The sequence below is a fragment of the Amblyomma americanum genome, chromosome 2, assembly GCF_052857255.1.
Source record: "Amblyomma americanum isolate KBUSLIRL-KWMA chromosome 2, ASM5285725v1, whole genome shotgun sequence".
NCBI classification, from domain to species: domain Eukaryota; kingdom Metazoa; phylum Arthropoda; class Arachnida; order Ixodida; family Ixodidae; genus Amblyomma; species Amblyomma americanum.
This window is the reverse complement of record NC_135498.1, coordinates 67092727-67108674: the sequence shown is the minus strand read 5'-3', so window position 1 is coordinate 67108674 and position 15948 is coordinate 67092727. Positions and strand designations below refer to the sequence as shown.

General features: G+C 45.5%; 1 protein-coding gene across 7 annotated transcripts in view; it reads left to right on the top strand.

Moving 5' to 3' along the window:
- LOC144121354 (ankyrin repeat domain-containing protein 13D) overlaps positions 1 to 15948 on the top strand; it is a 57924-nt gene that overhangs the window by 33449 nt on the left and 8527 nt on the right. For 4 of the 7 annotated variants that reach the window (XR_013312601.1, XR_013312600.1, XM_077654543.1 and 1 more), the window contains 4 exons: positions 516 to 618; positions 4150 to 4311; positions 12467 to 12570; positions 13811 to 13887. Coding sequence is in view for 2 of the 7 variants with exons in the window: in XM_077654543.1 (XP_077510669.1) it covers positions 516 to 618; positions 4150 to 4311; positions 12467 to 12570; positions 13811 to 13887 (446 nt within the window). In the remaining 5 variants the exon portion in view is untranslated. Of the gene's footprint in view, positions 1 to 515; positions 619 to 4149; positions 4312 to 6093; positions 6243 to 12466; positions 12571 to 13810; positions 13888 to 15948 lie in introns of all 7 variants that reach the window. The other 3 variants (XR_013312604.1, XR_013312603.1, XR_013312602.1) reach the window with 1 other exon arrangement.

Below are 15948 nucleotides of genomic sequence, written 5' to 3'. Positions count from 1 at the left end.
ATGACTACATTTTCGTTTTGAAATGTGCCTACGGGCACGCGCGCGCGCGCGGCAGCCGATAGCGCCTGGCGATTAACGGCGGCCGCTGGATAATGCTATCTAGTTTTTTTATTATTTTTCGGAAATGTGATTTGGGGGGGTCGACTTACAATCGTGTAAATACGGTAATAACTTTTTTTCTTTCTTTTTGAACCAGTCTCACAACAAATAATACAAGTCTCGGACAGTCTTTCCGTGTTCCCAAGAGTTCAAGTTGGAATACTGGCTACAGTTTTCAGTATGGAAGAGAGAAGTGCAGCAGCTCTCATTTGCAGAGATTTTGGCATGTGTGTGCATAAAATAACCCTGCATTGTTTGCATCGATCCAGTGCACTTTCGTGCAGCAGTTCACAGCCTTGAATGTGTGGGGGACTTTGCACTGGCTGTTGTGAGCTGTTTGGTTGATTATCGTAACTGTGCTTGCCTGCACATTGTGTGGTTGTTTTGTACATTGTGTGGTTACCTTTGCCTTGCAGATTCTGCCCATTGTAGACCTCATGTCCATAAACAGCACCCACTTCGCCAGGCTACGGGACTTCATCACTCTTCAACTTCCAGCGGGCTTCCCTGTCAAAATTGGTATGGCTGTTCTGTTTAGAAGTCCCATTTTTTCATGTGCATGTGGCTGTGACCTGCAAAATTCGCGGGACCTGCAAAATATTTTGCTGAAGCAAAGTGTTGTCATCATGAAATTGAACCAGACCATTGACAGATTGGAGTGGACAGTTTTTGAACATTTATTTCTAAAAACCTGTCAGCTTTGGTCTTCCACCTTTGAACAATAGGGCTGTGCCATTGTTGTGGCATTCCGGAAATCTCGCACAGTGGATGTATTCTCTTAATACCTGCACCCGCTACACTGGCTATCAAACTCCAATCATTTTAAAGCATTTTGACACCTGTTCTCGTCCTGCAAGAGTTTGCATTGGGTTTGCGCTGCCTGGAGGCATTTTGGCATCGATGTGGCATGCATGAGTTCACGTCACTGTACAGTCGTTTGCACCTTGAAATTGATATTCTTTTGTGTAACATGGTAGGCGCAGTGCTGTGGAAGGTATGCTACTAGACCACAAGGAAAAATAGTGTTACTCCGCAATTGTTTGTGGCAGAGTGGTCAAAAGCACGACTTCCTAGAAAGCAACATCGAGCTTTTGGCACGCAGGTTTGAATCTGCCTTGCATCACTCTTTAGACACGGGCGCGTAGAGTGCCGCTGCTCGCTCAGAGGTGGTGGCAGAGCCATATGCGCTGTAGCGCGCCAGAAGTGAGTGCGGCGTGCAATTTATCACGCCCGTGTGTGCCGCAGAAGTACCCAGAAGCTTGGAGAAACAACCCCTGTTCACCAATGGAGAACGTGTAACCTTGTGTGTGCTGTGCGATGCCCTCTACATTTTGCTTGCGAACGGCTGTGCCGTGTAGGAGAGAAGAAACTCGAAACCTCTGGATACATCATTCCTCGCCTGACCAATGGCCATGCGGATCTGAGCAGGAGTGTGAAAGAGCATTTGTGCTGTGGATGTTATGTGTGTGCATGCGTGCCTGCTTTGGCATGAAGTGACAACAGATGCAGTGCACCCTATATATGAAGGGCATTTAGCAACATCAGTCAGCCCGTGCTATAGCTGTAGCTTCAAAGAAGCGCACACAGAATCGAAGCACTCACAGAGCAGCGCACAAATTTCGCATTAGGAAGTATCGTAATTGTTGGCGAATTTTTAGCCACGTTCTTTATTTGTGGAATTTTTTTATTTGGTGACATTTTAATTCAAAACATTGTTTTATTCAAATTAGCATTGAATGTAGCAGTATGCGGAGCTGAACTACACGTATCAGTTCCTTTCGTGCATATTGTGTTCATATGAGCAGCTGTTACGTAATGCATTTGTAGTCTAGAGAATATTGAGCGAGCGTTGCGAAGTTGTCACTTTGTATATGCCAAAGTCCCACACAAATGCTCCGCCTTGTGTTTCGCGAGAGTACGGGGAGATACCCTGGTATCCCCTCTCATAGTACTCAGTATTTCCCAGACAGACTTCTCCAGGAAACGGATCCTTGCACGAGCAACGACTTCCGCAATCTCTTGGCAGCCGTGTTTAGGCACCTTTGTAGTATGAATTGTCAAAAAAAATGTGAGCAAGAGAGAAGAAAACCTGACATGACCAAAAACGAGAAATGCAGTAAAGTAATTTGCAGATGTTGAGCATTTCATCAGTAATAAGATGTTTTATCAAGCTTATGACAAATATATCATGTAATAATTCTGCCAGGCTAAGCATTTATTATTTTCGCTCACCGTAAGCAGTGAACTACTGTATTTACTCGCGTAATGTGCGCCCTTGCAAAATTTATGTGCCCCTAATTTATTATCAGGGTTTATAAAATAACTTTTACTCACACATTTTACACTCCCTGCTGCACCAGATCAGCATGCACACGGGTGCACGCATTGCAGGCTTGGGAAGATTGGCACAGCCATGCTGCCATGTGCAGCTGCAAGAGGTGTGAGTGGTGAGCAGACAAATTGTGTACTATTTACCTGGCTCGCTCACGCTGGCGGCCGCACGCGAGGGCGCCATTTTATTGCTTGTTCTCTCCATTTACCTCTGACTGCTGGTTTTGCGATTGTATTGTTGTACGTTTATTGCTTTGAGCTGCACATGTGCATATGCCATCGTACAGGGAATTAAATATAATGTAGGGCATGGCAGGAGCAGAAATTTTTTTGTATCAAAATTTGAAAATCCGGGGGGGGGGGGGGCGTCGACTTACAGTCGAAACGACAACATCGCACTGTAAGTAAAGGCGAGACAAACGAGATATCGGGCATGCTACAGCGTGGTTGCACTTTTGCTATGCGGCTCCGTCACATCGCTCTTGGTGCTGGCCTTGAGCAGCTGCTAAGTAATGGGCCGAACCGGCATCCCCACTCCGTGCGAGGTGGCTGTCGATAAGCAGCAAACCACACCAGTGCACTCCCCACACTTGGCTGCAGATTGCTTCTGCTGATAAGCGGCGGCGGCCCGATAACGCATTCACGTTCTACTCTTAACAGGCGGCGTCCGAGTTTTTTTGTTGTTGTTGTTTACTTTCACCCACGCACTCTGCGCTCAGGGGAGCGCGGTAGTTGATGGAAGGGCTGCTGTTCCAATCGCGGCGGCACCCCCACTCGGAACCACAGCTGCGCCGGGGAGTGTAGGTAGCCGACTGAAGAGCCGACCCCGCTCATGCGTAGTTTCTCTTTGGCTGTGACGCATTTGACTACTGCCGGCCGTGTTTCACAAGTTTTTAATGTAGTGCTTCGTCATTCGTTATTTGTGCTCCTGGTCCAGTACGCGACCGGCGCTTGTTCACGGCTACATTCGAGGTGGCTGTCATTCTTTACGCCAAAGAAACGAACAACTGCGCACCGGGCCGCAAGTTCGACGTTCGCAACGGGTGATCAGGTGTGGCAGCTGCAGCGAGGCAATTTTTCAGCTGTTACACGTAATGTGGCTGTTTACGAAGTGTGGGATTTCACTGCACGACGATGTTAGAATGACGAGCTGTGGGACTGCAGCAGCGATCACGATGGCAACACTAGTGAGGACGAGTAGTCCAGTGACTAATACATTTTCGTTTTGGAATGTGCCCGCGGGCGCTCCCGCACGCGGCAGCCGATAGCGGATGGTGCAAGATAGTGCTATCGCGTCCTATTATTTAAAGGCCAAGCGTAAACGACCTCATTTTTTTTTTTTTTTTTTTTTCAGAAATGTGAAGTGGAGGGGTCGACTTACAATTGTGTAAATACGGTATATATAGCACGTTAAGACCTTTGTAGAGTTTTTTAGTGTGAGGTCACAAAATTTTTGCGCAGTTTGCGCACCCTCCTTTTTAAGCCTTAATTTTTTTAAATTGCGCAAATTACGCGAGTAAATGCGGTACTTTTTGGTTGCAGATGGAATCAGCGCAATCAAAAGCTCTTGCTTTGACAGCATTGCACCTGATATATGAAACGATGTACACAAGTGGCCAGTAGTTGTACTTGTGGTATTTTTAATCGAAGTGTACACCGGCTATCAAACTGTTAGTGATGATTGCACATGTTGTGTCTCATGTTTTCTGTACCCAACAGAGATACCCCTGATTCATGTGCTGAATGCCCGCATCACGTTTGGCAACATAAACGCCTTCGATAAGCCCGTCCCAGGAGTGACTACCATTCGTGATCAGGGTACAGTGATGTGCACCATTGAAGACAGCTGCTTCGAGGCTCCAAGTGGCTACGCCCGGCTGGGTGAGTCGCCTGGCACGGATTGGTTGTGCCGAATGTAAGGCTGTTGCGGTACACACGATAGTGTCCAGATATGTTGTGGCCCACTGTGCCATTCAGTGCGGGCTGGTGTTTTCAAGACGAGAAGCCTTGGTGTCAAACTATCATTTGAAATACGTCTTTGTCTTGCCTTTCCTCAAGGTTGCTCCTGCTCTTTCCTTTCCCTCCTTCCCTCTTTTGTTTTCGTTTTTAACGCCACAAATATCCAGAGTACTTGGCTTTGTAGGTTTGTTTATCTAACTAGCACAGATTCCCCACCATGAATTCACAGAGCTTGGTACCTCTATTTTTTGTTTTATGATGTATTTTATAAAATGACTGACCCTGTTGTAGCAGCTTTGTCTTGATAAAAAAAAAGCAGAAACAAATGCCCATTCATAAACAACGATTTTCAAAGGAACGTCCAATCAACTGTTTATGTGCATGGCAGCAGGCAAACACAGTCATTGCATTCTGTTTTGGCAAAATTTTGGCGACATTTGAATGTTTGGTGCCATTAACTTTCTGAAGTAGTTTGCTGCCAATGACAGTAAAGCTGAAGTCATCCTAAATGATCTTGTGTACTGCACAAGGGTACTCCCAAGGTGCTGGCAAAAGCCTGTATTAAAAAAAAAAAACTCAGCTCCTTTTTTGCTTCGCAGTAGATCTTGTTCCCCGAGTTTGTTTCTAATGCAGCAAAGTTTCCTGCTTAACAAATTAATTCTCAGCACCTGTCAACTTGTTCGCACCAGCATTTGCGTGTAAATAGTGAATCAAGGAAGTGGCATTTTCCAGGATGACTACAGAGGGTTTACAGCAATATATATCAATGGACAGTGGTTGTACTGGTCACACTACGATTAGCTGCCGTTCACCTTCATCAAAATACTTTTGAAACTCCTGAAAACATTGGAAAGCACAAGTGTCAGGGACTGAGAGTAGTGATTGTGATCTAAATGTTGAGGTAGTGCCTGCTGTAGAAGGGTATAGGCTGTTAGGAATACTTGTGCTGCTGAACCTGAATGTCATGTTGGGTACTGGGCTGCTCTGCATGACTGCTGTCATGTAGGTGCTGTCGATGGCTGCTGTTGGAAATTTTTGTTGCTCCCTTTTGTTGCTGCTGCTGCTGCCAGTGTGACCATTGTGGAGGAAAACTGTTGCTTGCTTTTCTTTTAGTCTGCCGCAGCCTATTGTGTGCATGTAGTTTTGTTGTCAGAGCATTTTTTTCTTGGTTAAATTTTGACATTCCCTTGTTTTGGGGTGAATAACTGCTGGAACATGCTGCACATTATGAAGAAGAGTGACAGTGTGACGGTCGTTAAAACAGCTTAACTTCTTGCAGTCTCTAAAAGTGGTGCAAGAGAAGGCACCATCCTGGCTTTAGTACTTAGTAGTTGCGTGTGGCCTCCTCTGTTCAGCTTTCCTGAAATGTCTGATGCATTTAGGAGAAAGAGGGTGAGGGGGAAGAGGAATGAAATGCATTGATCCATCATTTTGAACGACACAACCACTGAAGACATTGTGAATTAGTCTCGCCAAGCCTTAATTCTTTAGAAAATTGCTGTTGTTGTTACTCATGCATTAGGTGAGAAAAAAAAAGGGTTGCTGCTGCAAAAGTTGTGCAGGTACAGAAGGAAGAGAACATAGAACAACAGGATTGCTTTGTACGGAGTCGCATTCTAGTCCTGTCTGAAGCCTAATCGCCTTGTCACCATTGCTGTTGTGCATCGTGTTTTTTTTTCTTCTTCTCTTCTGCTCTGCCGGCAGACGGCCCGTGGGGCCCTCGCGCTCGCCGCCGTGCACCGCAGAGCCCCGAGAGTAGACGCAAACATAGGGAGAGGCGCCGGCAGGAGATCTGTGCAAAATACGGTCAAGGGTTGCAGCAACCCCCGGCCATGCCGAAAGGCCCACAGCCGGTAAATAACCACAGACGATGTGATTTGTCGCAGCAGTGCCTTGTGCCAGAAGCTGCCTTTGCCGCTAAGCTCTCTGGTCTTGTTACACGGGTCGTCTGTGTGCGTGCACAAGTCTTTCATTCCGGCACCTGGCCTCCACCTGTTCCTGTCTCTCTCTTTTCTCCCCCTCTGGTGCGTTCGACCTTGTTATGCACTCGGGTGCATTCCACACATGTAATACAGCCATAGACTTCTCTCACAGTGCAGCCTAAGAGAGATGCTAGTTGTTGCACCCGCCAGTAATGGCACGTTTCCTAGCAGCGTATACATAAAAGGGCATGCTGTGTGTTTGGAACTTTAATTCACTGTAATTTGCATCAGAGTCTTGACAAGCTGTCTCATAGTGAAGGAGCTTCAATAACTTTTGTAAAAAAAAAAAAGTGAAATGAAGTGCCAGTGCAGTGCGCAGTTGGATGCTGAGCACTGTACGCCTACTGCAGCAGCGTACCAATGGCATGGCACTGCTGCTATTTGCTAACATAAATGAGCTCTTGTATTTCTGTTATGACAAGTACACTAATCTTTTGGCTATAATAAGTGAGACAGGAAATGGCCGCTTCGTTTTTTTTTTTTTTTCACCTCTGTAACGTCCGTGACATTGATGTTGCTATATAGACACAATATTACCCCCTCCCCCCCTTTCATTTACATCTTTAATGCGATAGTGTTAGAAGTAGGGGTGTGCGAATATTCGAAATTTCGGATACAAATCGAAGACGTTTGATATTCGAATCGTATTCGAGAAATTGATATTCCAGAATTTCCGAATATTCGAAAATTCCCAAATACCCGCCAGTGATCGTATACTGCGCAGACTTTCATAAATTTGACCTTGGCAAAACCACAATGTCCAGGCAAATTAGCCGATGATCAAATTTAAAATTCCAGGGAAACAATATAGAGGTCCTATTCCTTTCCTTCTCTGTCGTTTATCAAGTGGACCGATAGCATTCCGACGCTGCTAGGCTTGACCTTGTGCGAAATTCCACAAGTTGGTTTTCCTGCATATCACACGTGCTGCGAACAAGATGCCCGACGGCTCGATTCGAACAATCGCAACGCGAAATCGCGCTTTTTTGAATCCTTCCGTAATACGTTACATGTTTAATGCCCACATCCGAAGAATGCGTCCTGTCGCCTTCATAGCCCTCCGAGCGTGACCTCCGCCATCCCGTTTTGTAAACTACGCTATGCGGGAAAGCCTACTTGCGGAATATCGCGGGAGCCTCCTGAATGGGCGCTTAGAGTTGTCACAATAGAGCAAGCGATCCTGTATAAATCCTGCCTATTGTATGGTGCATTGTATCCCGCACACCTCTTTAGTGGGCGTAACGGCAGGCGTGGCAACGATCGGATGGCCCCTGTCGCTAGGTCAAAAAATAGCCTGGCTGCGTACGTAGTTTTGGTTTCTGAGCTTTGCCGCTGCCACGGGCAACTGCAACTGTCGGCCCCGCTATCACTGGTAGTCAATCCCAGTTCCGTGCGGCTTTCGGACGCCGACTGGCGCGTCGCAGGTGATTTCTTTTTAGAAACCGTCGCGCCGTTCCGACGCCAGTGTGTGTTCCCCGGCCCCTTGCTTGTATTTGTGTTGTTCTTCCAGCACTCCAAAACGGGCGGCTCGTCACAGGCTTACAGGTGTTAGTGCGATGGAGCCGCCTCATGAGGCCTTACTGCATCTTCGCATCTTTGGCAGGTTTTTTTTTTTTTTTTCCGGGGGGGGGGGGGGGGGGGGGGGATTTTTATAAATCGAGGCCTTCGAATGAATGGGGCATTTCTTCCAGCCCCTAGAACTCCGAATGAATGAGGTTTTACTAGTCATCGTGTTATTTCTTGTTGCCAGTCGTGTCATTTCATGGATTTTGTTTTGCATGATCTCATTACAGTTTAGATACTGTTACGCTGTCTAATCAAGTATAGTATATTTTCTCCGCACATCATGTTTTTTATACGGTACTGAGGCAGTCTAGTTTCATTTATTTTAGTTGCAAAGACCATACACTATTTTGAAAAAAAATGAGGGCAAAAACATTTCCTTGTTTATCATTTTTTGAAATTTTTTTTTGCACTGAACAGATAGTCAATGTTGGATTCGATATTCGAAGCCATTTTTTCTTCATATTCGTATTTGATTCGTATTCAAAAATTTCAATATTTGCACACTCCTAGTTAGAAGTCTAACTGGAGAAAAAAAAAAAAAGTGGCGTCACATGATTCCCAGGTGGCAGGTGGCGTATCGGAAGTGCTCCGGAAGAGCAACCTGGGTCTCACAAGCCCCACCAGTCACTTCCGACAAAGGCATCAACAGTTTAGAATGCTATCACTCTGTCAGCAGATAATGTAATCAGGTGTCCCTGTGAATTTTTTTCTTTACTAAATTGTTGGTCAAGCATAGCATTAGAGTTCCATATTAGACCTCCGTCTTACTAATCTTGCAGTCATTGTCAGCTGGTTGTAGGTTGTGTAGCTTATTTTCATCTCGTGCAAGTTGAGAGCAAATCTTGAATAGTTGCTATGGCCCACGAGATCACTGCAGCCTTACTGCGCATAGTATTCCTTTCCACAAGGGCGTTGAAAGGCAGCTGCCATTTTGCTAGGCAAGTGTGCCTTGTTAAACTGAAGGAACTTCAGCAAAGCTACTGCATTCCCATTTTCAGGCTTTGTATATCTTATGCTTGAGACCTGAGAGGTTTGGTATTAAGCCTAAGAAAAGCAGTTGGGAATTGTTATTGTAAAGTTTTTAACCTCCACTGTACATGAAGTCATTTAGCGCACTGATTTTAATTCCATGCTACACACTGTGCGCTGTTCCTACTTCTAGTTTTTGACCAATTCGCTCTTTTCCTACCAGCTGATCTGCTAGCCGTCCTGGTTAGCTCACTGGGTGGAGTAGCTGCCCCTGATAGGCATTGGTCCTGGGTTCGAGCCCTGGACCAGGACGAGCTTTTCAACTGTGAAGTTTGTGTGAAAGCTGTATAGCTTTTCTTTGTAGCCATATGGTTGCACTTAGTTGGATACTAATTAGTAATTACACCCTTACTACAAATCTACTCCACCTTGGGGGGAATCCTCGAAATATTGAAGCAATAGTCAGGAAGATGGCAAAGGCATTCCAGTTTTCGGGGCTGGTTTCTGTAACCATTTTGTTTTTTGATTTTTTGTAAGGGACTGACAGTTAAATTTGGGGGCAGTTCTTGCTTTGAGTAATTTTGCTAACATACCTTAGCTGCATAATGGCTCATTATTTTGTGGTGTGTGCGCTAACTTCATTGTGGCTTTAGAGATGATCGCCATGTCTGTCTTCTATGTGACTGGGGCACACTGCATGCTTTATGTTGGTTTACTTGTTTGTTGTTGTTGGTTGTTGTACGCTGCATTTCCACCAAATGTAAAGCGGGGCTTATTCGGAGAAGCTTCTTAACGGGAGCAGGGCCAACAGCAGTCCGAGGTCAGCTAGTCCAGCCAGGAGCGCGCACCAGGCGATGGCCATGTGGCTCGCTCGTATACTCGTCGTCTTCCTTACAGTTATTATTATTTTTCTTCTGTGACGTCATTTCTTTCATATCGGTTCGCAGTAGCATTTCCTTCTCGTCTCTGTGTGTGCTTTGCTCTTAACGTTGGCAGGTAGGTTTTTTTGCTGGATTTCTAGTGTTTGTTTGAGCGCTGTGGCAACTTCATTTAAGTTTGATGTCATTTCCCTCATTTGCAACTCCCCTCCCCATTTATAACCCTTTTTTTTTTCTTCCTTTAGCTTGGGACTTTGTATAAAGCAAAACAATTTCACATTTCACCGCTGTTTTAGTGTCTACAATATGTGCAGTGGCTTATGGATTGAGCAAGCAAGGTTTACCCAGGGACAGCCTTCAAATGACTAGTAGCAACATTTGCAGAATGTCTGCAGTGAGGCAGTGAATTAGGTGAGAGAAGCTTATAATGAGCTAGTATCAGTGTTATCGATCAAACCATTTTCAGGAGAGCATGTCAGTTGGTAACCGTGGTACCCAACAGTTTGCTTCCGCAGAAAATTTGAGTGTGCTGCTTGAATATGTGAGGGCAGTGTTTGCAGAACCCTTTACATTTCCCAAACAGCCATCACTAGGACCTATGCCTGTGGCAGGTGGAGGGTGTACAGAACATTTGGAACAACTTTGATATCCTGGTGCATTCATTTTCGGCTGCTTGGTGATTTAAAACTGCTTTCGGTCTTTATTACTTTTAAGTTTCTGGCTTGCAGTCCAAAGTTCCACTTCTTGGCTGCAGAACTGCCAGTAATGTCTCTGCTAGACATTTTGTGATTTTATTCTTTCGAAAGCAGACCTCGTTTTGGGGGCTTCGCTGCTGCCCAGATAGGTTGTTGCAGCGGCGGCATTCACCGATTCTTCTCTTGCTCCCCCCTCTCCAGTGTAGAAACAAATCTGCACCGCTCCACTTGGCATGGTTGGTGAGACGCGAGGTGTTTCCCATGGTGCAGGTGCGTTGACGCACGTCGTCGCCAGCCTAGGCCCACGCCCCACCGGTGCAGCAGCAGTAGTGCACGTGCTGCACGGCCAGCAAGCGGGAATGCGCAGGCAATGAAAGCATGCACATGCATAAAGGGGGCAGGCAGCATCACGCAAGAGCATGGCAGCTTTTTTTTCGCATCCGGTCGTTGCACCAGCTACTGCTTGCGCAGAGAGCCTGTCAGTTGAACCATTGGTTCTAGCAGTGCCCAGGGCAGCTAGTGCCTGTTCCCCTTGTGTGATGGAAGGCTAGCTTGAAGACCCTGTAAGTAAAATGTAGTGATTGTGTTTGAGTGTAGTCTGAAGCTGGAGTGCTGATAGATGGGAAAAAAGAAAGATAAGTGTATTAAGGTTTTGGTGGTGAAGTGAGCGATATATTTGAAGCCAAAGGTTGTTTCGTATAATATTGGATTCTAGCATATTTGTCAATCCACCTCGTGTGCAATCTTGCTTTCCTCAGCCCAGTCTTGAAACTTTCCGCACTCTTTCACTCAAGATTTGCTGGCCATACATGCACCAACCAGAAGTGCAGCAAAACGGACTCCGTACTCTAATCTGCCTCGAATTCAGGTTTACTTAGAGAACACTTAGAGGACTCTACTTAGAGTGGTTTTGGGATGAAGGCAGACAGGGTAGTCTCCTGTTCTCCCAGAAACTGCTCGTCGTTGTGGAGGCACGATGCAGTTCTTATTTATACCTGAACCGATTCTTGCGCCTGTTCAAGAAGCTTGGGGCTTTTAAGTGTAGCGCAAATGTGGTGCTGCATTTTTGTCGTACTACAGACTGCTGAGTCAGCACTAATGGCGAGCAGTGAATTATCTGTTGGCAGAGACGTGCAGGGCTCTGTTTTGCATTTATTTATTTTTTTGCCTTGCACAATTACGAGCAACCTTTTATCAGTCGTTATTTAGTGCAGTCCATATGGTGGGACCAGTGCTTTCTTCTGCATAAGGCCTCACAAGGTGCTTTGCATTCAGTGTGGGTTTCTGCATGGAGCTTGGTTAATGCTCTGGACATTTCCTGTTACACGCGCGTTTTTCTTTTTTTTTTTCATTTGAATTTCTAGCTGTCATGTATGTCCTCTCCTCCCCCTGCTCCCTCCTTTTTGTTTGTGGGTTGAAGTATGAAATTATATGAGGCAGCCCATACTAACATAATTAACTGCCACTCGCTACCAGTCAGTGCCAAGTCAGTTATGGAAGACTTACAAACAAGCCAGGGTATAAACATGTACCGTACATGAGGGAACAGCATGTTCCTGCTGCCCTCAAGTTTACAAGGAGTGAAGTGCTGCATATGAAATATCAGTGCAGTTCAAGTTCACTGATTCCATAAAGCACACCTGTGCTGACTGACCAATTCTGTAGGCAGGCACTTTTTTTTATGAACGTTATTTGCGTCAAATTTATTCGTCATGATGCCTATGGGTTCAGCAGCACTAGCTCAGAATCTAGGACTTGTACTCTGTCGTGTCTTTGCCAGGCAGCTCCAAAGTAGTTATTTTTTGCAAAGGTATCCCATTTCAATGTGCTCATTTTGCCCTACCTGGTGATGAGGCATGCCTCAATAAGTGGGTATGGACGGGAGGCAGGCTTGAGAAGAGTTCTAGCGTGCCGCTTGTCAGTGCCAGCGTGCGCTGAGTGGGACTGCCCCCCTCCCCTTTTCCTTCTCTCTGCTGTGCTGATGCAGGTGCGAACAAGCTGCGACAATTCAGCGTCAACGATGAGGACGACGAACTCCTCCAGTACGCCATCGAGCAGTCGTTCGTGGAGGCAAGCGGGGAGGAGGATCAGGTGCGAGAGCCTTGTATAATGACAAACAGTGGTAATGAAAAAAAAACACTGGCTGGATTGGAGGAATCGAGAATGTGGTCATTATTATGGCTGCAAGTAGTGACAGCCATAACGACCACGTCTTCCCTTCCCTACCACATACAAGTGGACTCAAATAGAACTTCTTACTCTCATGAACAAGAATGCCTGCTAGCATAAGACGAGGAAACTTGTTCAGAAAGGCTGTGGTAAGTTTGTATGAGGTGATGCTATTTCAGAGTTAGAGCGCAACGCAGGAGAAAGGCATGAGAAAGATATTACTCTGGCTAGCACTCGTGTGTCTCCTGTCTTTCTTATGTCCTTGTCTTGCGTTTCGCTATAATTTTGAAATTATGCGATAAGGGCCAAAGGATGCTTGATTCACGTACTAGTGCTACGAGCAAATGTTTTGCCCTGCTCAGATAGAGCTACTGCTTTGAGCTTGTATGGGACATGCTTGAGGGGAACGATCATGTAAGGCTGCTTGTCACATACACCAGTTCCAAAATACAAAGAGAAGAGATTACCTAGTTCTTCGGCCACCCTCACCACTTGTGCATGTAGATGATGGTAAAGTTTACCACACTGATGCCTTGTCTTGGCAGCTCTTGTACCCAGCCAGCTACTGGCTAGCACTTGCTATTATGTGACTTCTCGTGCAGGGAAAACAACCTCAGGGGGCACAAGAACAGTGTGTCATCACACGCATAGGTGCATTGCAAATGGAATTGAGGACCAGCTCTGTTTTCCCTATTCCTTACTCCAGCAATCTGCCTATCTGGTATACGTATGTGTACAACCACAGTTCACGATTCTGTGGCATGTAGTAGTAGAGACCGAAATTGTAATGTTTTCATTCGTTATTGTTGGTATTATTTGTATGTGGCACCACAGAATGTTACATGCATCTGCTTTTCAGTAACCAGCACATTCTGCCTGCCAATGATGCACTGATGACAAGTAAGCGTTACTGCAGCTAGTGCAAGATTAGTATCTAAGAGACTGCTTGGTCTGCTCTTGAGAAAAGGGGTCAGGTTCACACTCAGCCCCGTTCGTACAAGTCCCTGCTGTCTTGCTATCAGGAATACCATTGCTGATGTAATTTGACCCGCTTCCTTACACACGGCATTCGACTAGGGCTCTTCATGAAGCGCTCCATTGGAGGGTGGTGGGTTTCTGCTAGACGTTTGCTTATTTTTCATACTGTTTCCTTCTTGTCCAGGTCACTGTTTGGGAAGCCCTGACAGCCAACCAGCCGGCCGTTGCACCAGAGCTCGAAGAAGACCATGCTTTACAGAGGTGAGGAGTGTCGAAGGTCGGAGGGTGTTGAGCCTCCTGTGGTCTGAAAAAGTAGCGACATGCTTTTTTATTTTTGCCACTTTTTCCTCAACCTGGCACCGACCTCCTTACTCAACAGCTCAAACGCTGTCATCACACGCAATTCCTGTGTACTTGTTGACTGCAGTACACCCATGACTAGCATGTCGGGAAAATTTGCCTCGTGCATACATCACATGACCTCTGCCTTACTTGCAATGTCATAGATGTCATGTGGCCACTGAAAGCGAAACTACACGGGCGAAGAAATGCAGTTATTCCCTTCAGGCGCTGTGTCCACGTGTGGACACGACCTAAGCACTGTCAAACCTCACCTGTACACGGCACAATTTGTGGATGCAATAAAATCTACTGAAGTCTGAAAAGTGTTGTGTAGAAAGGTACCGAGTCAGGCGAGAAAAATGAATACAGGGAACACCTTTCTTTCTTTAATGTTTTACAATAGCTCTGATTTGGCTCCACCGAAAGTGAATTTTTGTTTGCTTATTTTGCAAGCATAAACGCTTTAAAATGCCTAAAATGTGTTGATTTCTTTACTTAACTTATTATGATAGGAATGAGAAATACAGTTGAGACTGAAAATAGGACTGAGTCACAGTGTAGATGTACAAGACCTTACAGTAAATGAAGAATGAATAGTCGGGGAAGGTTGCAGTTTTTTCTGTGCAATCCTGGCATGTCACTTGCAAAAATCTGAAGTTATGAAAATTTACCCATCTCTGGACCATAATTCTTACCTGGAGGGGTTATATCAATTAATTGCTAGCCACAGGCGAATTCCATGAGGTGCTCAATATTTGCTAATTTCTTGTGCATCATTCCAAAAAAAGAACACACAACAAAAATTTGATGCCCCTATCCTTTAAAGGAGTAACATGGGGAATAACCTGCCAACCCTCCCATGTGGGAAATGGGGAAACTGTATTGGCCCTCATTTTTTTTTTTTTTTGGCAAAAAAAAAAGTTCAAGAAATCCATTATGCAAATAGGACAGCCAATGGGCAAATATGAAAGTTGCTACTATCCCAGACAAAGGGGCTTTGGGGCCTTTGTTAGCTGTGATGTCAATGCTTCATCAGTTGCATTTTTTGTTGGTGCGTTTTCAACATAACCCCCGTGCTTTCACTTTTGCCAAGTGTTGTAGATCATATAGCCAGCAGCCATTGTTTATTGTTTTGCTACTGCCCTGCCAAGCAGCCATGCAGGTGTGCATTGGTTTACCGACAACTATTTTCACCATGCTTATTTATACGAAGCTTTTCTGTGCCCACTGATTTCTGAAGCGCTTATCACCCCCATCAGATAGCCACAGGGAAGTGCACTTTATCAGTTGTATTACTTCATGTTACTCTAATTTGCAAGCTGCTGCATGAGAACCTTTTGAGGACTCTTAAAGCATAAAGCATTCTTATCAAAGCAGTTGCATTAAAGCATGTGCATCAGAGATAGTTCAGCAAGCTCACTTCATTCTACCTACATGCATAGCCTTTATATTGGTGTTGCAAGAGTAAAATCCGTGTGCCTGAAAATGACGATGCCAGCATATTACCAAAAGTGTTATTAAAAGGTGACTCTTAAATCCACATAATAAATAACATCGGAGACAACGATTCTTTAGGATGTGTGAACGGTACCTGAAGCTGGTACCTCTCCTATTAGCCGTTGGCTTGAGTCCATACTAGTGGAGGGGAAAATATGACTCCCATGCTCTAATGAAATGAAGCGATCACTAAAAAAAATTGGCTGTGGCTAAACTCTGCCGAGCCAGGTTATACGGAGCAAAAGCTCGATTAAGCATGGTTAGACACTTTTTAGCTTAGGTGCAGCGGTACCGCATAGGCGACGGGCACTGCCCTTTATTCAGCAAGAGCGAATCACGTGGTTAGTCACGTGACACAATTGGCGAGAGCGAGCAATCGGAGCGGCGGTCGGCACAGCGGCAGAATAAGCGCTAACAGCTGCGGCAAGTCACGTGGTATGACGTCGTAGCCACACCTGCGGCAAGTCTCCAGTTAGAGGTCAA